The 23,740-nt window shown below is 35.5% G+C and overlaps 1 protein-coding gene across 2 annotated transcripts in view; it reads right to left on the bottom strand.

Annotated features, from left to right (window-relative positions):
* The window catches only part of zak (sterile alpha motif and leucine zipper containing kinase AZK), a 44,137-nt gene that overhangs the window by 6,491 nt on the left and 13,906 nt on the right, over positions 1-23,740 (bottom strand). For both annotated transcript variants that reach the window (XM_038306657.1, XM_038306658.1), the window contains exons 4-13: positions 19,585-19,686; positions 17,612-17,677; positions 17,488-17,516; positions 16,822-16,959; positions 13,171-13,257; positions 9,148-9,222; positions 8,928-9,034; positions 3,436-3,571; positions 111-155; positions 4-34 (exon numbers count right to left, since the gene is read on the bottom strand). In XM_038306657.1, coding sequence (XP_038162585.1) covers positions 4-34; positions 111-155; positions 3,436-3,571; positions 8,928-9,034; positions 9,148-9,222; positions 13,171-13,257; positions 16,822-16,959; positions 17,488-17,516; positions 17,612-17,677; positions 19,585-19,686 — 816 coding nt within the window. The remainder of the gene's footprint in view (positions 1-3; positions 35-110; positions 156-3,435; positions 3,572-8,927; positions 9,035-9,147; positions 9,223-13,170; positions 13,258-16,821; positions 16,960-17,487; positions 17,517-17,611; positions 17,678-19,584; positions 19,687-23,740) is intronic.

Here is a 23,740-nt window from a genome sequence, read left to right as displayed (position 1 = left end):
TACCTGCACCAAATAAATGCATCATCCAGAAATACTGTAAAGTTAGGACATATGTTGCATTAGTATTAGCTCTTAAATGACATGTTAGCTACAAAAACAGTGATACTGACCACATGCTCCTCTGTCCAGGTGTATATGTCAAGGGTGGGTAGCAACTGCAGAGAAGCACAGACGAAACAAATGATCACAACCGATTGTGGGTTCGAAAAATAACATTTTGGGCTGCATCTTCAAAGATTCAGAATAAGGGGTGTTCAGAATAAATTGGATGTGTTATTTTTCCAAGTTCTAGCAATAAGTGGATGTGTTGCAGATGTTAAAACATCAATTTGGTTCTGCCAAGAATGAGCAGATGGCATGTTCTACAAACAGCTGATTGTGGCCTAAAAAGAACGATGAGGTTTTTAGCCATATGTCTGAAAACAATAATGAACAAAATCATAAAAATAATCATTATTATATTGTATAGCTGGAAAGAAATGTATAAAGCGATTTACATAGGTAGCTTACCCCTAAGTGACACGGACAGAAGTTCAAAAAATGTAATAATGAAATGAATAAAGTTAAATATAAAAAAAGGAAATATAAAACATGACAAGTTGCCTTTGTCTGTTGAATGCACAATCTATTTCAAACATCTAGATTTATATCAGCGCCTCCTTTGAAGCCACAATGACTGCAGATATTTTTGCATGTCAGTTTTGCACCTAACTTTCAGAAGTACAAAAAAAAATGGAAACAGTGTAATGGCAGTTGAGTTGAAGATTTGGAAAATGACTTTGCTGCATACATTTGCATATCTTTAACCTATGGATCTGTGCAGTTTGGTCATTAGAATATCTGCCTATTATTGAAGGCACAAACGCAAATTTTTTTTTTTTACACATGCTGTCTGGTGATTTTCAAAATCAGTTCACTTTCCACCCTTTTTGAAGATCTGCTCAGCGGGTACAGACACATTTCCATGTGTTTAAAAAATGCAAACTTTTGGAAGATCAAACCCTGTGTTGGTTTATCTATGATAAATTTCAAGTGAATTAAATATTATAGAAACATTGTAATGTGTACTGAGTTTTTAGCAACGATAATTTCTAGTTATGGTCCTCTTCACATAACAATCCACAAAAACTAGCAGAGTTCTTGGCATAGAGATTAAACTAAGTAAAATATTTAAAGCGTCAAACAAAACTCCAAATATAGAATATATAAAAAGAAAGAAATGTCTTCTGGATAGTAAATCCTAAATTGCTATTAAGAGGAATGAATCTATTTGAATTGGTTTAACATTTTTTTGGTATGCAACATTTCTAACATATAAAAAAAATACAGCAAATGAGCATAAAGCTGTGATTCAGCCAACAAACTCCCTTTTCCTCTGTTTTGAGTCGAGGTGAGTCAGATAACAACAACAACAACAAAAAGAAGGATGTACTTTTCACACCCTAGTAAGAAAGTGCGTCTCAACAACTGCACTCCACCACATCCAGGACAAATTGGCCAATCTTAATGTCAGCAAAATGTCACTTCATCATAAAAGCCTGGCCCTCTCTAAGCAGTCAACTCACGCTGCAGTTTTTACACAGCACAGCACTATACATCCCGAGCACGAGGCCCACAGGAAATGACCTCCAGAATGTCCACAGGTGGATAAATGTCAATATCTGACTCCCATTACCTGCTTTCTGTTCAGCGTGAAGCTTTTAGTTATTTTGCATCAGGCATCATAACATATATATTTTAAAACATTCAATTATATTTGAGACCTGCAAAGTGTTGGTAATCTTTCAACTTGACTGTTTTTTCTAAATAACAGCCACAAACTTTAATCAAGTTTATTAGGATTTTATGCCACAAGCAAAAATCAAGTAGTGCATAATTATGAAGAGGAAGAAAAGCAGAAACATCTGAAAGGGTGGCATGAGCATTTAACACTTAATCTCTAAAGAACCGCAAACAAAAGCCCGTGCAGACAGGACTTCATAGTTCACTTAGTATCTATAAATGGTATGAATATGCAACAGCTGACAATCTACACCAGGCATCCCCAAAGTCGGTCCTTGAGGGCTGCTGTCCTGCAGGTTTTAGAGGTTTCTCTGCTTTAGCACAGCTGATGCTGATGATTGCAGTTCCGCAAAAGCCTGTTAATCAACTATTAATGTAAATCAGCTGTACTGGAGCAGGGAAACCTCTAAAACCTGCAGGACAGCGGCCCTCGAGGACCGAGTTTGGGGATGCCTGATCTACACAGACAAATAACTGTTAATGGACATGCATAAGTTGTGCACATTTTAATGTGGGGGTGGGATAATATTTTCAGAAAAGCTGACAGCCAGTCAGAATAGCACAGTCACAGTCATTAACCTAAATAATAATTAATTGCAAGATTTGAAAATTGATATTCACAGACACTCTATAACATGTATAATTGAGATTGAGTCAATATACAGATAAATCCCAATAAAGTGCATTGGATTTTTACTATATACATCTAGTAAAATTGTAGAAATATAAATGCATTTGCAAGACAGTGCAGGTTTACAAAGAGGTGGGTTTTTTCCTCAACTAAAACAAAGTAACCGAAGTAAAGCTTTAAACTATTAATCCCAATATATTCTAACCCAAATAAGGTTTCCCATCCTCTGTCATAGTTTATCTTGTTAATCAAAGACCTTCTCACAGAGTGGAGACAGACCTCCTCACATTGGTAACTTAATACAGTTTGTTATAAAACTGTGATCATTTTTTTAGAGGGCCAATTGAAATACTGGAGCCCTTCCTATTTTCTTTTCCAGCATCTGGTTTAATTAGTTAGTATGAACACCCATTTATCAACACATTTTTTACACAATTTGGAAAAGTAGTTTAGAGCCTCTTAACCATAGTAGCTATGAATCAATTTCAGACTAATGTTTCAGTTTGATTTTATTCTTTTAAATCACATTCTGGCTTCTCTGTATTAGTGGAAATCTATATCTCCACTCTGAAGGAGAACCTACTCTGATTCAAAGGACGGAGACATTAAACAATTAGGGTAGATTAAAGACAAATTATTATAAAATAAAAAGATTTAAAGGACAAGAAGTAAGATATAATATATTTCTTAAGTCATAAATAACATCAGGAGGAAATTTATGTCTTTCAATTAATATTTAAAGGATCAAGAAAATCCTAAAATGACTGTATATTTTAAAGTTTTGAAAGTGCTAAATCTTATGCAACTTCCCATCTTCTTCATGCCACTGAAAAACGGCAAGCAAATGGTTCAACTGAAGCCATCATCACTATAGTAACACAGCACTTCAATCATTCTAACAACACTTCAATGCTTTCATGCCCAAGTCAGGCTACAGAGAGAAACACTCGAAGGTAAACCAATAGATGTGACAATAGAATTGTAAAATTGAAGGTGTATCAGAGTGATAATACGCGTCTCACCGGACTGTTTGACTGTTCGATGAGCTTGCGCTCCCACATCTTCAGACGGCGCTCCCGCTCCTTCAGCTCCTGCTCCTTTGTGCTGAGGTCCCTCTCCAACTTCTTCAGCCGCTCAAGAGTAGCTTCGATTTCACACCTTCAACAGAAAGAACATTTATAGGGATGGTCGCCTTTGGAAGTTTCCCATCAGGAGCATGTGTCTGCATGCTTTAACATCTGTCAGAATCAGCTCATCTATAAATGTCTCACTTCTGCAAAGATAAAGTAATGAAGTTCTTTGCCTGAATAAACCTTGATAATTCAGATAGCTTTTGCATCAACTTATTTTATATCTGAGTTTAAAGCAATTTTCACTAAATCACAGGGTCTGACCAGGAGAGGGCGCTTCTATTTAGATCTTTATGTCCACAAACCATGACAGAAAATATATTTTAGTACAAAGACTGATGCAAACTCAAGGGTCCAGCCAAGGACCAGCCAAGGGCCCATCAAGGAAACTGGGGAAATTTTTAATGGCTACTACTGTACCTCTCCATTTCTGCATGGAGCAGGTGTGGCTGGCTAGCTCAAGTGGTAAGTCAACCGTCCTGCAAACAGGAAGCCTGGCTTCATATCCCAGCTGGGGGGAATGAGCTGCCAGTGTCGGTCCTTAGGCAAGACCCCTCACCCTAATGCCTGCTTTGGGGAGTGGCGGTCTAGTGGTTAGGGGAAGCTCCCCCATTCAGGCTCCCTGGGCAAAGACCCTTAACCCCTACACTGCTCCCAAGGGGGCCGCACAATGGCATCCCACTGCTCCCCAATATATTCTAACAATATTCTTAAAACCCAATATTTAGATCATTGATTTCATTCCTCTGTACTTGTGAGAGTATAATGACAATAAAAAAAACACTGGAAGGTGTTATAAAAGTTTAAGAAGGAAGGGAGGAGGTGCAGAGGTAGGACACATTGAAGGAATCAGGACACGATAAAGGAAGGACAGATGAAGGTACATAGTAATACTAGTATACAAGGAGATAAGGGCACAAGTTGGCAATCAAGGAAAGTGGGAGGATAATAGAGGAGAATGCATAGAAACAAGCTGGTAACACAAAAAAAGGATATGAGCAAGAAAATGAAGGAATGAAGAAGGAACACAAGAAAAATCTCCAAGTTAGCTAACATATTTACCCTAATTAAAGCCCCTCTGTTTATTTCTTTCATTAATGCATTGGAATCAAATATATTACTGCAACACAAGAAAGCCCTGATCAAATTATACACACATAGTCACAAAAAACATTTCACTCTACACTTCAGATACTTTCTGTTTGTCAAGCAAAAAATGTGGGATAAAGTTTTTTTTAATGCTTAAATTATGAAAAAAAAACAAATTTAAATAGGTTGGATAAGTACTAGAGGATTCACAGCATCCGCTGCAGGTCCAGCAGATTGCAACAGCTTATTCCCCACTGCCATCAGACTGCTGAACTGTTAAAAAAAAACTCCAAATCAAGTCACAGACTCTGCATCGCACGGATAATACCAAAGTACAATACTGCATATTTGCAACACATTTTGTTTGCTCAGTGGTGCAGTGGATATTACTGCTGCCTTACAATAAGAAAGTTCTGGGTTCAATTCCCGGCCTGGGGTCTTTCTGCATGGAGAAAGATTGTGATTATAAAAACTCAGTATACATTACAATGTTTTTTTGGGACTGGCGACCTGTCCACGGTGTACCCCGCCTCTCGTCCGTAGACAGCTGGCGATCCTAGATTAAGGGATTTTATAGCTTCGATCCAACTTGGTCCCTTCTTCCCCCTTCTATCCTTTATAACTTAACTGTCATTTAACAGGGACCCTGGTCATCTGAACTTTTTTTAGTACGTTTTTTTCAAACCATGGTTGCTTATTTCTATTTGTCAGGATGTTATTTCAAACCTGATCCAGCTGCAATATTGCCCTGGTAAATGGTCTTTACTTATGTAGCGCTTTTTCTAGTCAGAGGACTTGATCAAAGCACTTTACACAATATTCACTCATTCTCCCATTCATGCACACACTCACACTGATGGTGGCAAACTATATAGTAGTCACAGCTGCACTGGGGCTCACTGACAGAAGTGAGGCTGCTGTACACTGGCGCCACCAGTCCTTCCGACTGACATAACAGCTAAATATTTATTCTGCATTATTGTGAATTTCAACCGCTACACCAGAACAAAACTCATTTGAATGTGTTTAATTAAATTCAGCATTTTATTGTTGATGTGGTTCATAACTGTTTCTATAAGAATGTCTCTGCCACAGGTGTTGAGTTTTACCAATATTTGCAGATGAGTAATACAGCGGTCAAATCAGTGACTGAAGTGATGTTTTGGGGTATCCTGAACAAATGATGAAGTTAACCAGAACATAAGTCTGCAGTAAATCTAGAGATGTTCCAACAATCCAAACCCAAAGAGTGAGCAATTATTCTGATGTTGAAGAGGTTTATTTCATCCAGCAGGAGGAGCTGCTCGTTGATCATGAACAAATGTGTCCCAGACAGGAAGGCCAAACCTTGTTTTTCCTGTTCTTCCAATTCCTCAACACTGAAAGCTTTTTCCTGGAAATGCCTTTTACTCACATACTCCACATATACAAATACAAAAAGAATAAAAAAACAACTTTAATGCAAGAGTATTCAACTTTTTTTATTAGCTCTAAACTTTTGATTCATATTTTGGGCCTTCTGAAAGACTTTTAATAATGTTTTCTGCATTTTGACAGATTAAAAAGTCATGTATTGTTAAAAAAAAGGAAATAAAAGATTGGATAGATGCATTATCTCTCAGTGTATCATTAGTGTTTTTGACATAAGCTTTGAATATGAGTTTTTCTAATGAAGGAGTAATGGTTCCCTCTATTCACTTTCTGGGCTGCTTCTGCATAACTGATCATTTTAGCCATTTGCTGTACTTGTGTTGCTCTCTTCCACATCCCAAAACCCACAGTTAACCCTATCATGACCTCACAGTAACAGAACTGGTGTTTCTTTTTTTTTTTTACATCACTCTATCCTGTGTTCCTCTCCACATTTTAAAAACATCTCCTTTCCCTTTAAATGCTGCTGCCACATGTCCACAGAGCTGGCTCTTGGTGAAGGAAGAACAACAGGCTTCACTGGGGAGCACAAATCACCTATGTTTAGTTTTTCCTGCAAAACTGACAGAAAACTATCAAGGGCCTCTTGACCCCTTTCCCTGACCAGTACCATTTAAAAAACTCTCCTTAGATTTTTAACTTTGACCCCAGGAATGTCTCTTTCTAGATTTTTTTGTAAATCATCATCATTGGTATTCCTGTATTTACACCCTTAACTTATGAAGAATCTGTAAATGTTGTTCTCTATTACATAATTTTTGTTAAAAAAAAATTATTTTACTCTCTTTCATTGGCGGTTTTAATACAGGGACCCCTACTGAAAGCATAGCACTAAATCAGCTTGTTATGATGATACATTCTAGCACATAAAGTTTAACTGACTGGTTGTTTCAACCAGTTTAGTTTCTCACTTAACGCTTAAAAATGACTTTAACCTACTGTTCCTATTGGTACAGAATCCTTTTATTTCATTTAGCATCATAACCACTATATATATATATATATATATATATATATATATATATATATATATATATATATATATATATATATATATATATCATAATATTTATATATTCTGAACTTCTGAAAATTAATAAAACAATTATCTGTAAACTTTAGTATTTATGTAATATTGATGCTTTTATTTTAAACCACTCTAGATGTGCTACGGTTGGGTTATAAAAAAAAAAAAGGAGTTTGATGAAAAATATGTAGCTTTGACCACGAAGGAGGAAATATCTCTGGGTTTTTATGGAAGGGGTTTCTGAGTCACACTACTTCTTCATCAGGCCTTCCTTCCTCCAACTCGCTTCTACTTGGCACACCATCTTGAATCTCCTACCTGAGTTGCCATTTCGTCCCATTTACATGCCATCTATCAATTCTAAGGTATACCTGAAAAAAATTGGGTCAAAACATTGTTTTTAAATTTCTATGCTTCTCTGATGTAAACCTTTCGTCTTTATGCTTTTACTGCTTCAACACACCTGATTTCTGTTGGTGGCTGATCAACCTAATTTTTGCTGAATTGCACTCATGTGAATCAGGTGTGTTAACGCAGAGAGACTATTAAAACCTGAGGGGCAGCAGCCCTCGATGACCTAGTTTGGCCACCCTTTCTTCTAGAGGATATTAACCCTTCAGTTTATTTCATTTAAAGCTCAACTGCTCTGTATTCTAAAATAAACTGCAGCATATAAAGAGTTTTCCTGAAAGAAAACAGGATATGGACAAAGATTGAGGCAGAAAATCAGGACTCCTAGTCAAAATCAGCCTGAACCAATCTAAACATGTTGATTTTTTCTGAATACGGCCCACTGGGATCTAAAAAATTTGTTTTTCCAACCCATGGAAATGCTACTGTAGATTTTACTATTTGGATAAATAAAGTTAGAGGAAGCATTGGTATGTTAGAAGCTTTAACAGAGAAATTATATTTACTTTATGTAGGTAGGAGCTAAGCTAAATGGAATGTGGCAAAGATTGCTCTGTTTTGTCCTCTTCTGCTTTAACCTCTTTTTGTCATGGGGAATGAAAATAGGGCTTTCAGTCTCATTGCAAACATAGGAAGTTACTTAGGAAATATAAACTTAATAATCACTTTGTTTTGGTTTTACATTTATTAACGAAAATATAAATAAACCATAAGTCCTCATTCCCTAGGTTAGAAAAAAAAAAGATGTGCCGATTATATTTAATTCAGCTCAAACGATAATTGGAAGTATGGTGAGTTAAAGCAAACATGATAAACTAATGAATGCAAACTCTTCATCAGCTCTGCTGGAGTTCCCTCATGTACTCATCAGGCACAAGTCGTCATCCAGAAAACTTTCTGTGCAGCAGATTCTGGTTTTCTTCTTTCCAGAGCTGAAATTCCCTCCACCTGCAGATGGCTGCGTGGACACGCTGCCACCGGCACAACTTCTGAGATGAAAACGGTAAAAACTCCTCAGCGAACAGACGAGGCCCGCAGAGAGGCAAACAGAGAATAAAGTGACAGCTGAGACTCAGGCTGTGCTGAACACCACCAAACATCCAGCTGCTCATACAGGCCAATTAAACACTTCTACTTGAAAAAGATGGTGATTATTTTTAGGGTCTTATGGGTAAAGAGAGGAAGTATATCCAGATGGATCCTTCTTTGGGGGTTTTCATGTCTTTATGTAGTGATCAGTGTAATTATTAAGGATCTATATGCATCATCTCCAGCTCTTTTTTGTGCCTAGCGGCCCCCATCAGCTACATTTCCACTTCATTCTTAGCAAACAGTCGCACATTATCTTATGTTGAGGCAGTATATTGGCAAGAGAAAAGCGTCATAAATACATTTAGAGGCTGTGTAGAAGAGCTGATCACATTACCTCCATTCAGCCTTGCTGTGAAGGAAAGAGTTGCACTGTTCAGGAAGCTGTCTGTCTTTAGACATAGACTCCAAAGTACCCAGGATCTGCTTAAACATCGGCCTTTCCTGTGTGAAAAAAAATCAAATTAAATACACTGAATACAAAGTTTGTCATGTATGTGTCTCAGGAAAATATACATCCTGCATCATTGTTGACCCACTTGCTTAATGTAACTTACTTTTGGTTCTGCAGACCAACACTTCCTCATGAGCTCTGCAAAGCTGGCAGGACAGCTGCTGGGGATGGTAAGCCTCTGAAAGACCCACAGCAAAGAAAAGCACTGCTAAGAATCAAGGCAATAAATCACTGAATTAAGACTATGTCCTCCCTACTGAATAAAACTCTATAGTTAGCAGCTAGCGGACATTTAGGAGGGCACTGTTTAAATTACTGCACTCAGCCCATGATGAAGCTGTGATCAGGTTCTCATACAATCGATATGATGTGACCTTTTGATTTCTAAAATCTCGGTTTTAGTTATTCTATAAGCGGGGTAAGAATTATAATTATGTTATATTAGAAGACACTCAAATATAAATATAAACCCTAATTTATAGCTGGTTAAATGTCAGTTAGTAAGTTGCATCAAAATTAGTTTTACTGGATATGTGACCACTCCAGAATTGGTAGTTCATTTAAACTGGTTAGTTTTTTTGGGCACTAATCCAGCATTTAGACCCAGTCCAGAAATCTTATATAGTTTTGAGGTTTGTGGTCATCCCAAAACCTCTTATCACTGGCTGCCAAATAGTCCCTTAGCATGATTCTACCACCACCATACCCGACAGTCTGCACGGTTTGAAAGTTGTACCTAAACCGCTGAACACATCCATTTTATTGCAGTTAACCAAACTGTTTCATCTGATTTCAGTTGTCTTTGAGTACATTGGTTTTGCGGCATGGAGTTCATCTTTCAGACAGCACCTTCTCAGTTCATAAGTTAAAACTAGTTCAACTGTAAACTGTGACGCAATGTTTGTTCACAAACATTCAACCAATTCCTGTTCTTCTTTGGTTGATACATTGGGTGAGATCATTTACATTTTGAGATAAAATGGTGTTCTGCCAGGAAAATGACCCAAAGCAACCAAAACCAACATTTTTGTTTTAAAAACAATTCCAAAGCCCTGACATCACAATGGCTATAATAAAATTTAGGGAATCAGAGAATAAAAACATTTCAAATAACTCATTCAGAGCCAAATAAATTATTTGCATTTAATTTTGTGAGTGTATCTTAACTTCTCTGAATAACTTTACATGGGTTGGATTTCAAGTTTTGGTAATGCTGACATTTTTCAATCCACCAGAAAAACTGTAAGATGTTATATTATCAATTGTTTCCATGTTTTTATATCTGAAAAATCTTTATAATAGAGAAGCATCAGCAGAAACATGTCCACTAGTTATTGTTTAACTAAATTCAAGGGGTAAATCTAGTAGTACTGAGGCGGGTATCTTACAAGCATTACCATAACATAGCACAAGCATAACCACCCACATCTACTTAAAAAAACGGCACACACAAAAGTAGCAGTTATTATGTTTATGAAATTTGTGTTTATTTTGTTATAATATTTTTAAGTTGTTTCAATAATAATAATAATAACTGAACTTAATTGATCTCACGTTAGAGAAATTTACCTCTGCATTATAACCCAGAAGTGAAAAGAAAAGAAGAGGGCTGCCATTGTGCAGCGCCCGCGGAGCAGTGTGTGGTTAAGGGTCTTGCTCAGGGACCCAGAGTGCAGGCTGTGGGGATTAAACCGGGTTCTGTTCTTACAACTAGGCCAAATTAACTTTAGAAACTTTTAAGAAGCTTTAAGCTTGACCCTCTGGTCAGAGCCGTTACTAGCTACGTTTACATGTGCAAAATTTCCATTATGCAATGTAAACCTTGGTTGATCGGAAATTCAAAATCTATGTTTGAATGGACACTAAAAAAAATGATCCTATCATGACCTGTGTATACATGTACCAAGCATTCGATCAGATTAAATCATTTAAGCATGCATGGAACTGTTTAATTTTCTGGAAAAAAATACAGAAAAACATCATGCTGATGTTGCACACATGCAAAGTGAAGATTATTTTACTCTAAAGACCCAAATGGGTGTGTGCATGCAAATGATCAGCAAAAGCCACTTCTCTCTTTTAGAATGATATTTCTTCCCGATCAGATTAGAATCCTCAGTCTGAAATGCTTACATGAAGCATTTTTGATCTGATCAGGCTGTTAATCTGATTATTTGTTTCCGTGTAAATGTAGCTATTGATTGTTGACAACTTCACAGCATTGATATCAACTCAAAGCAAACAGGTAAACAAACAGAAGAAGACAGCCTCTAAAACAGAGTAGATATTGTTATCTGATCACATTACCTGTTAAGTAAATCTTAAAAAGTCCCACACCTTCCTCTTATAAATCCTTTTTAAAAGCAAAAGTAATCTAAAAATGATTCTTAGTAAATTAACAAAAATCTTGTTCTGCCAATCAATCGAGCGAGTCCTGTTTGATACTGTTTTGTTGGATAGAATTGTTAAAACTAAATTAACTTGTATTTAAAAACACATTAATTAAACCATTCAGAGTGCATGGGAGATTTATGCACTCCTGATTAGACTAGAATCTGTTCTTTATGCTGATCACCAGCTTGGTGGTCAGACATGGCTGTGGCACAGAATCCAAATCATCAACCTCACATGTTTCTGGTCAGCAAACATGAAGATATTGATCTACCAGGTGTTCATAGAGGTTTAAGTCTAGACTGCAGGCAGGATATTAAAGCCTTCCTACTTCTTTACTCTGGGGTAGTTGTGATAATCCTGTTTTCTGGAGATGACCTCTCGTACCTTAGAGAACAAAGTTTGTCCCTAACAGTAAAGACAATGGATGGTATTTAGGTAGAACATTTCTGAACCAAATATGTAATCAAATGAAGCCAGAGGTGCAACAGGCACAGCAATGCTGTAGGTGATGCCATATTGTTGCCACAGAAGTAAAGATTTATTTGCACTTGTTTGTAAGAAGAAAACCATTGCCACAACAATGAACCTGGGGGAGAAAAGATGTGCTCAGTGCAGGACCAGCAGGTTCTGTTACAGCTTTTTCCCCGCTGCCAATGACTGTTGAAGTGTTAAACACTCTAATCAAGTTACAAATAGAAACTCTGCATCACACTATTAACATCATTTTTGCACTACATGGTGAATCTTTAAAACAAAAACTCACTTAAGCGTTTATACTGCATTTTGCACCATATCTATTTATTTATTTTTGCATTGCTCTAAATCTTCAACATTAGTGCCTTTTGCACCATGTCTCTCCTATACTGTTTACATTTTGATCATCACTTCACTTTATAAATGGAAATGTTCATTTCACTGCTAAGCTGCTGCTTATTCACTGTCGAAAAGCTGTATATGACGAAATTTCATCACAAAATGATCATAAAGTTTGTCTAAGTCTAAGTGATAATACTCAGTGTTGGAGATGCCAACAAAGATTATCACACTGTCACTTTAAAACCACTTTTACTGGAGTAAAAGAACATTACTCAAATTGAAGAAAGAACTTACTCGGGTACAGATAAAATTAGGTTGCCTCTACATAAAGTAAAACTTACTCGTATGATAGAGCTGCTAAAAGTGATATTTCTATTACTCAATTTTGACTTACAGCTCCCATTTTAAGCAAATTTCACTTTATAAACATTTTGTAAAGGTCATACGTGTCCTGAAGCCTGGCATGAGATTTAGAAATAAAAAAAAACAAAACAAAAACCATTCCCCTCTCTTATTTCCTTTCTCTAACTTTTAGCTATGTGTGCTCAAAATGCTCTGTAAGAAAATTGTGCCCTTCATGATGTCATCAGGGGAAATACGCTGTCCTGAGCAGTATGTAGCAAATCAGTCAAGCTCCTAGGCTAGCCTTTTTTTTCTCGGCGATCTTAACGAAGTCTGACTGGTTGTCATGGTTGTGGGGCAGCAGGCTTTAGGATATCAGGTCACCAGAGGAGGGCTGAATGAAAAACAATTTGGTAAAGCCTGTCTGCCTAATCTGAGAAGAATATTCCTGCAAAAACTACAAAAATGTGCTCTGGAATTATTTACGAATAATTCCTCATGACAAACTAAATAATGACCTTAAAACTAAAAGGGTCAAAAGTGTACATGTGTATCTAAGTAATTGATAAAGTACCTCATTTTTCTCCACCACCAGCCAGGCTACCTGTAAGCCTTCCAGACCTTTGAAGGGGATTTCTCGAGTGAGCATTTCCCAAAGCACCTGTAAAGTCAGAATAAACAGTCAAGAGAGCGTCAACATATATGTTTGCATTGAAAAATGCAAACATTTGAGAATATCTATTTATGCTTTTTTTTTGGTCCAAACTAAATTTCTGTGATATATTTCTATTCCCAACATTATTCCAATATAGCACATTTTAGAGACAACATCACAATAGAATACTTTTTAAAATAGCTTTATTTCGGTTATTAAAACTGCAGTTGTGCTTCAAAGTTTACAGACCCCCCAAATAAAGAAAATGGTAAATTCACACTTGCAGTTCAAATAACAAAAATCTGAAATGTAAAATTACTTTAGTAAAATAAAATATGGATGTTGAATAATTGTTTAAAATAATTATTCTATAAAAACAAAACAAACAGCAGTGATTAAGGTCTGGGGTCCTCATGGGATAACGCTTTAGATTTATCTTTTCTGATAATGACACAAGTCATAATTATTCATTTAGGAGTTAATGGTTAGTAAGTGATGTAATATTCTATGTAGTTTTAGCCATTTAAAAATAATGTCACTATGTTCTTAATTGTTAATAAAACAGCAGAGTTTGACAAGAGTGGCACAAATGGTTATTAGGTTTAATGAGACAGGCTTCTTGAAAAGACTTAGAAAAAAATACACATTCTCCTAGAATCATTTAATAGAATCATTAGTTTTTTTTATGAAACATTCAAATTAGGCAAAAAAAAGGAAAAGACAAAAAAAAATAGAAGTAATGTGTAAAGGGGAAAATATAATTTTTTCATAACCCCGTTTTTACTCTGAGTAAAAGGACTTTTTTAAGAATGTAAACTGCTTACTGAGGAGACCATTTTATAGAGAACTGGATCTAAATGACACTCCCTGGGCCCATCTAGAGTGGCTTATTACGCATCTTGAATTAAACATGTTTTTCCTGTCCTGCGGAAAGTTGCATGTCCTCTGATAGAAAGTTTAAAAGTGTAACAGAGAAAAGATTCATTTATGCCCACTTCCAAATGCCCCAAGGGGCTTTTAAGACCAATGGGAAAAAAAACAAAATTTCTAACAAGTTGTACTTCTGCAAAGGTCATAACTCCTGCGTTTGACCACCCACGACGAATAAAAAAAAGAAAAAAGAAAAGATATATAAAAAGTGCCTGACAGGCGAGAGAGTAAAGTGCAATTTTGTGCAAATGTATTTACCATATTAGAATTTTCCACAAGTTTGATTTCTTTTTGCTGGAAGAAAAAGCCTGTCAGTCAAGTCTTCACTTTAGTAACAAAGTGGCTCCCAGATTCTTCAGCTCAGGCTTTTATCTACACAGTTCTAATCAATCACTCTCGTGCCCTTTAACTTTTCATCATGGCTACATTTCCACTTAATCTGGGGTTTATTTTTAGGAGGAAGAAATCACTCAAAAGGAAGAAAAATTTACAAATAAGTTAAGCAACTCTGGAAATTTGGGAAGTCAAGACTTTGACCTGTGCGAGATGTTCCACCCGATTTATCTGTGTTCTGGAACAATGTTGGAAAAGCGGTGGGATTCACTCAGAGATGTCATCAGTGCAAAGGCAAACAATTAAGCAAGACAAGCTGCTAATAAATCTTTTTTCAACAATTGTCTTATCATCAGTGCTTGTACATTGCAGCTTCCGTCTGATTGAGAGGAAAATAATCAGTGATGCAAATGTTTAGTTTAACATCTATCTATCATCACAATTTGTGCACACTGCAGCCAGATTGGATATGAGATTAGGGATGGCAAAGAATCTCTGAATTTCCATGCAAAATACCAGCTTCATCAGGGGTTTCAGTAGAAGAATATTAAATAAAAAATTAAACATTATCTCCTAGATGAACAACTATAACTTATATAGTCATCATTATCAGAAAAGATAGATACAAAGTGTTATTGAATGGCGACACGAGACCTTTGTTACTGTGTATATAACGCTTTACTGATGATTAGTTTTCTACCTGAAGACAAGACAAGAAAAAATGTGAATTAAAAAAATATGTAAAATATGGATTTTTTTACATTTCTAAATGGCCTAAATTGCTGACCATTACTCAAGTTTACAGTAAGAAGGTTGCATATGTCCAGAATAGAATCTAATGGAGGAAATATAAGTGTATCAGCAGCAAAGTGATGCTAATGGAGGCATGCAGATTTGCACACAGGAAAAAATTTAAAAAAATTTGAAAATTATTTACAGTACATGATCATTTTTACAACATAAGAAAAGAAAAATAGAGTACAGTTATCAGTTGCTTAAATAGTATTTTATTATTCAAAAAATAAGATTCTTTTAAAAACGTATAATCATGCAATAGGAAAAGAAAAAAGAATAAAAGAATAAAATACAATCAACAAAAATGATATCTAAAAAGTCTAAAAGCTGCTGGAAAGTAGAATCTGTGATAATAATTTTTTGTGTTTAGGATGCAGAAGGTTGTCAGTGAAGGAGGCGTGACAACTAGAATGCAATTTAAACCCACTGAAGTGTTTAGAGGTCCATATAACTATAAACTAGTGAATATCCTTTATTCGTATTTGTGACAGCCCTTTGGGTAAAAATAAAAATCCGAATCTGTGGGTTAAACCTAAAAAACAAAATCAGAATCAGCCAAGAAACACTGGATCAGTTAATTCTTTAATTTGAGAAACCAGACAAAGCTAACAACTACAACTCCACAGTTCAAAACTATCACTCCAGATTAGTGGAGCATAACAACTAAAAGCCGCTTCTCCATGTTTGGTTCTGGTTGTGGGATGCAGAGTAGACTTGAGACAGAGTATCTGAGAGGTCTGGCAGGTTGACACACTGATCAAAAGTCTGTAATGTATTTTGGAGCTAAGCTTTTCATGATTGATAATCTAAGCATTATAAAGTCCACTCTCTGAGAGACGTGGAGTCAGTGTAATGATTTCAGAAGTGGGGTGATGTGCTCCACTTTCTTAGTTTCAGTGAGGACGCAGGCAGCAACTGTAGCTGTTTAACAATTTGGCAGACTTGTGAAAACACCTTTTTGCACTAATCAATTCTACTAAAGATGAACTCATGACTTCCTTTTTTTAAGGCCTTGCTTAAACATTAGTCCTTTTTATCCTGGATGTTCTTTAGGTGATAAAGCTGTCTTTATCTGCCTCTGGAGGTTCAGATCTGAAGGTTAATTTTCTAGCTGTATTAGATGAAGCTGTCTGCTATATTTTAAACTCTCTTCCTTTTGGTCCAAAAATTATTACTTCTCTTCATTTTAGATTCAGCTTCAAAGATTTTGGCACATCCATGCACTGATTTCTTTAATGCATGGATGCACCCACCACTTAAATACGCTTACGGTGACCAGGTGACATGGTAATTTATAGCAGCGTGTCGTCTGTTTAGTTATAGTAACTTATGTTGTTTTCTATCATAACATGAGTTTGAGAGAGCATCAAATAGGAGAGGGCCTTAGATTGACCCTTGGGGAACCCCACATGAGATATTTGTGGTCTCTAATGCAAAGTTGCCAAATGAAGCCCCTTTCCTCAAAGAAGGAACTAAACCAGTTCAGTGTACTCTGTCAATATAGCTACTCACCACACCATAGGAGAAGGTGTCACATGTCTCTGACACAGGAAGACTCTGGATAACCTCTGGAGCCATCCAGGGAAAGGTTCCCACCAAAGACATGTGAGTCGTGTGGGATAAAAACTTGGATGCTCCAAAATCACAGATCTGAGTTTACATAAACAAACATAATAATTGGACTACATCTCCAATAAGTCTTAATGTGCAACAACAGGCTGCCTATATTTTTCATAATAGTATACATATGTTTAGCTGGTTTTTGCAACAAATTATAGAATTCATAACTTCTTAAACAATTAAAAGCAGTCTAAAAAAACGCTTCAAAAGATAAAGTAAATGTAAACAAAGCAAGAACTTAATCACCTATTGAGTCTTGCAGCTATAAGCTTCATTGTAGAAAATTATCAAAAGAATCTTGCAAACCCTGAACTGAAATGTTTGTAGTGTTTTTTGCTTTCTTTATTCTAAGGTGATCCAATCTGATCATTAAGTTACAAAAGCCCACTTTCAGTCATACATTATACATGTAAAGTTAGTCACTGCCCTCTTGTGTTCATACAGCAGATAAATAAAGGTATTTCTTTTTCCTGCATCAAAAATCTAATTCAACCAATTTTGAGTAAAATGCAGTACATTTAATTATTTTTTTAAAGGGAAAAGAAGAAATAGACTTACCTTCAGAACTTTATCTGCACCCAAAACAACTAAAAGGAAACATAAATACAAGTTTTATAAGACATTAGAGATGTAAAAGTTTGCAGTTATTTGTGAAAATGTTGTTGCTCTGTATGTCGTTTACCATTCCTGGACTTCAGGTCTCTGTGGATCACCTTCACTGGGGCCTCTGAATGTAAATAATGCATTCCTAAAACAAAAGGGAGGGTAAGATCAGTGAAAATGTGCTTCATAGGAAGTTATTCCTATCCCAAAACAAAAGCAGCAGCAGGTACCAAAAGGAGCAGTAAAATGCTCACATATGTAGCTGTTCATAAAATAAAATGACTTGTTAAAAGCCAGCAGGTTTTAAGACAGTAAATCTATCAGACATGGTTATTATGACATAAAAAAGACAAAAGGTGGAGGATCAACTTTAATATTGTAGATGATTGTGTATTTTTTTAAGATGAATTAGTTACACATTTTGTTTGATTTAAGGTCATCCTTCTTGTTTATTCAAATGTTCAAATGTACTGTTTAGATAAGACTGAATGAAGCAGAATCATTTATGACCTTCTATGAGGGCGTGTGCATTTTAGTGGCCTAAATATTATTCTCTCTTTCAAACAGCGTGGGTGGATTTAGATGAGTAATTTTTTGCCTGTTGCATCACTAAAAACAGACTAAGGAAAACACATTAAAACTAACCAGATAAGTCAAAGTCTTTTCTAAGTTTTTTTTTTTTGCTCCTTTTTATCTTTTGGTTCAATACCTAACTTTCTGGTGCCTGGTTTCTTTATTCATTTAAAAACATAATCCATTACCAGACTCAATGGCCTGGATTTTTCTAACTTTTTTTAAAACATCCTGGAGGATTCAGTTTGATGCATTTACCTGCAAATGTAAACAAAGGTTAGGTTTAATTATCTGTATGTCTTTCCGATTATAAAACAGATAAAGGCAGAAGTCTTGTTTCAAGGTCTGATGATTAGTATTTTTTTTTACAGTATTTGCCTTTATGCTTTTTATTTTTCCAGGTCTAGACAAAATTCTAGTTTTTTTTTTCTTCTGTTATTAGGTTTGAAAGAAAAAAAACTATTAGCTGTTTCTACAATTGTTTTGGCATATGTACCAAAACCCCCACATGCAAGCATACAGATTTGAAAAGAAAATTGAGCTTATTTGTGTTTCCTCAGACTTAACTGCAAATTTTTGATAGCTACAATGTAAAAATCCAGTTGCGACGGGACAAATCAAAGATCAAGGATTTCATTATCTGACTCTATGGAAAAAAAGCATTTTATTTTTCCTATTTTCCAACTATGCACATCTGAAAAAAAAATACTAATTTCTTACCTTATCCAGAACTTTTAAGACTACACAGAAATTCTAGCACAAACATATTTAGTCATATTCTATTTTCTGCAACTTCAACAGTTTTGTTTATACCAGTTTATTTATTTGGAACAAATTTGTAGTTTTTTTATACTGCAAGAAAGAAGTATTAAATTCTTAAAGTTTTTCACAGATTGTCATGATATAACTACAAGCCCAATATATTTAAGAAGGATCTTACTGTATAGGAAGAGGAAAATAGAAGAAATATGTTACTATAGGTTAAATGTTACTAAAAATTATAAAAGGTTTGCTATCATGTATATTCAGCCATCCTTAATCGCCACTTTTAGAACCACATTGATTGCAGCTGCAAATGCCTTAGGCTAAGATCTCTTCTAGGTCTGCACATGTAGAGGCAGAACACTGCTGTTAATTCCCTTTGCAAGATAGCTTTACTAGATTGGACAAAGAGCAATAGGTAACATCATATCAGAATTTTTCAAGTCCTGCCACATATTCACAGATTACATCAGGACTTTGACTAGGCTATTTTCACCCTAGAGTAAACCAATCTCTTGTAGCTGTAGTTTTAATGAAACCAAATGTGAACAACTGCAAGAAGAATAAATACTTTTGGGAGGTCCTCAACTTGTCAAATGAAAGAAACAGAAGAATGTAGGAGCATCCCAAGAAAATCTTTAAATGAATCAGTGCATTAAGAGGCAGCATATTTCCTTGTATTTTAGAATTGTAATTAAGAAAAGGACTCATGTTTACCCTTAGCAATCTCTGCAGCCCAGCTCATGATCTGCCTCATGTCCATCTCCTCACTCTCATCACTCGACAAGTAGTCGTACAGGGAGCCCCCGCTTGCATACTCTGAAGAAGCAACAAAAAATAATCTTTGAGAAAAGCACAAAAAAAGTACAATTTTTGGAGTTTTTTTTTTTTTTTTTGAGAGTAAGGTTATAACATAAGTGTTGGTATACAGATCACATATGGGTGCAGTTTGACTGTAGCGACTCTCTACCAAACTGCTGCACTTCCCTCTGCCCTTTGTTCCTTCTGGTGGTATTTGTCACTTTCTCACAATCCCACTGACACAAAGAATTTATAATGAGCCATTAGTGGTGTTTACAAAAGGACAATCACACCGCATTCTGCAAAATCTGTTCTGCAAAAAATAAAAAGCTGCCCAAGATGCAGGAAGGAAAGCTTTGATGAAGCATCTGAATATCAAAGAAATGTAGAACAGGGAAGGTTTCATTTGTAGACAGAGGCTATTTAGGTGCTTCCATAAAGATAAACAAGCAGGGGCTATAACAGCAGGAAGGGTCTGTTTGTGCATAATAACCAATATACCCCAACGCGGTTCTGTAAACATGCACAGGCACCGAGACAGGAGCCTAATTAACAATATAAATAAATAATAAAACAGAAAAAAAAATCCCCATTATTACATCAACAGACCTCATGTGGCTTTTTTATGCTAGTTTCACAGCAGAGGAAGAAATATGTCTAAAGACATAATAAGTTTCTTCTTCCTCATTTCAATTAAAGCTTCTGCACTTTGCACCAACACAAGCTTGTCCACATTCCACTGATTAAAGCGGCGGCTTGGTTGTAAAAATCACTTTCAGTTCAGTTCAGAGAGGTGAAAGGACCTTATTACCTTAGATGCAGTCAAACAGGAAAACCCACCTTTACCCTCAATCAACTTCTCACTGAAACTCATCAGGTCTTTATTGCTGCCAAGTGACAGCAGATATGTGTAAACTCCTGAGGGTCAACATATGAACCGCTCCCTCAGACATTTCATTGAAAGAGGATACTAGTGTGTCAATATTCAGAGGCAATTTCCAACACTGCTGTGGACATGACAAAGCAAACATGCCAAACCTTTTTTTTTTTCCTTCTGTTGATTGTTTTAATTAGATTCTGCCATCATAAACTGATACAGCATCAGGAGGAAAGGTCAAGGTTTCTTTGACTCAACTAACTTTTTTTTTTCTTTTTTTTTTGTTTAGACTTTAACAATTTATCCACCTTGTTTTGCATTTGTCTTTCCTACAACACAATAGTTGAAGTTGAAGTTTTATAACTGTGATCTCAACAGAACCTTCATATTAAGCTAGAATGCATCTTTCTAAGAAGAGGTTTTATTTTGTTAATGTTTCCCTACTCGGTAAGGTTATCTACAGGTTATCTTTACTAGAAAACTATAATCAGTATTAGATTCCTCATACTTTTACTTAAAATTACGAAATATTTTCTAAATTCTTAATTTAAAAAATGAACTTTTCTAATTATTTTATGGCAGTGTTGTGAAAATAAGTTGAAATTCAGCTATCTTATTGCATTTTAACATCTAACACTTGCTATTAAAAGTCTCAACACAAATGTTAAAAAGACCAGATTTTGTAACGGTACAAAATTAGACCATGAAGAATAATTTTCAAAGGATTTCTTTGTTATAAGAGTTGTATGTTGCACAGTAAAGTTCCAGAAAACACATTTGTTAAAAGGACAACACTTAAATAAAATCTGATGAAGCCCCTTTGATTTTTATCTCAGCATCCTTACTTGTTTTCCTTGAGTTTATTAGCATCAATTCATCTTATATTGAAAACGTTTGTCTATTCTACCTCACTAAAGATATCCAGATCCATCATGAGCACATCTCTTTTCCACAGCCTTCTTTAAGTGATGCCTGCTGATTTTCTGTGAGATTGCTCCAAAGCTTTAATACCTTTTACTCTCATTATGTTTTATTTTGATTTAAATGTGCACTACTGTATGAGGTTAATTTATATCAATAATTCAGTGGCAGCTTGTCTCTCAAACAGGGGAGGATCATTGGTGTTAATTAAGTCCAAGTATAACGTATTGCAGAAAATAAATGCTTAAACACATAAAGTACATTACTGCAATGGGTGAAAATAGCTGTTGTGAAGCGCTCTGAGATAATAAACTCCAGAAACCACAGTGACAGTTCAGCACAACATGGCTGTTCCTGAATGATCGCTTTTTCTTCAACGCATTATAGAGTACATTTAATGCAGTTTTAATGACTACATTTATAAAGTTTAACAATGCATATTCGACCAATTATTTCAGGAAATTTACAGCGGAGGTTTAGCATCACTAGTATTCAATGAGGAATCGCCACTGGAATAATTCAACTCAAAAAGGAAAACTGGGCCAAAAATGCTTAAATGGTCTTTGGTTTTTATCCCTGTAATTTAAGGACCTTTATCACTGCAGTTTTGTCTTATACTAAACTTTTCATTAATATTTCATTAGTAGAATTCATGCTGTTTAGCAATGATTTTCCATATGTGAAGGGTCCAGTGACGCTTATGCTTATGTCATTAAATAACATTTCTATAATTAAAATATTTCCTTATATATGACATATTCAAATTTCTGAGAAACATGTTTAAGAATTACATAAAAAATGATCAAATTAACAGAAACAATCAATTGCAGGACATGTATTGATGTGGTTACCAGTTTGAAAACTAAATATCCAGACAAATAATTTGCTGGAACTATTTATGAAAACATCATAATAATGAGAGCAGAGAAAATTTTATTTTAAAAAGCTACAACTGATATCTATTTTAGTTTACAAAATTTAACTACGAAATCATTTAGATTGAGAGGGAGTAAAAAGTTTTTAGAAATAAAAACAAATTGAGACTACATACAAGTCTAAACTTGTGACATCATTTGCAGTAAATTAAGTTGAAGATATAGTTTAAAAAGTGATTGCTAATCGTGTTTCCTCTGTTATATTGTATGAGACAGAGTAAAGTGGGTAAAATCAAATAATTTGATCATTTCAATCCACTGAGAAGTACCTGTATATCATACTGAATATTTTTATGCATATATTTAGATTTGGAATGAAAATTTCAGCTTTAAGAAATGTGATCGTCAGTTAATCATGTAAGCGCCAAGCCTGGATGAAAGAAGGTGAAAGGGCTTGCAGTGGATGTGGGTGTGACTCGACAGCAGCTTTCATTCACAGCATATTTCCTCAACAAAGACTGATCTTTGTTTAAATAGGGGCAGGACATTAGAAATGAGGGAGAGGGTTCTGCAATCCTTTTTAAACTTCACAGATAGTTGGGCTTTCAGTCACCGAACACTTACTTGTTTATGTAAACCAAGTTCAGGCTGCAGCCTTTTATTACTGGTTCAGGTTCTGAGTGGCTTAACCAATCAGAAAATAACAGATGTAGCCATGCCTTTGTCTATTCAAACCTACTGTTAAGGCATATAAGAATATATATATATATATTTAAGAGAAGGGGAGTTGGTGACCCAGACAGTCAAAAGTACTGATGCCTGTCCAAAAGTGGAATGTCCAATAACTGATTACATTATTATTATTATAAAAAATATATTGCCTGGAAGTTACTAAGGAACCGAAATAAATACAAAATAAACCTGCATTTATAAAACCAAAGCCCCTCTGGTTTAATCACATTTAAACTTAATGAATTGGGAGAAAAATACTGAACAAAAATTATTCAGACTGACCTTAGTAGTTTTTCTTTGTCAAGATACCTGAGCTGCTTTGATGAGCTCTGATAGCTCACTGTGAAAAACAGCTGAAACCAGTCTGTTTAGACAAACCAAATCTGTTTAGACAAACATATAAGAAAAATTTACTTTTTGGCTGAAAAAAGCTTTTTTAATTTTCCAATTGGGTCCTCACAAGGAAAACAGATCCCAGCCCTATTTTATTTTACTACCTAAGAAATAAAATATTTTATGTACCCCTTGCGATGCACTTGCGGACCACTAGGGGTACCCCAGTTGGGACTCTGTGCTCTAGAAGATGGTTTCAGGTCTTTTGTTCAGCCAATGTTCATTGCTGTCTTTCATTATTATAGGAATTTTTCCTTTCCACCTGAACTAAAAA

Source organism: Cyprinodon tularosa, unplaced genomic scaffold (assembly GCF_016077235.1).
Source record: "Cyprinodon tularosa strain WSP-4 unplaced genomic scaffold, ASM1607723v1 ctg588, whole genome shotgun sequence".
NCBI classification, from domain to species: Eukaryota; Metazoa; Chordata; class Actinopteri; order Cyprinodontiformes; family Cyprinodontidae; genus Cyprinodon; species Cyprinodon tularosa.
The sequence above is the reverse complement of the archived record's forward strand: the minus strand, read 5'-3'. Positions and strand labels throughout refer to the sequence as shown.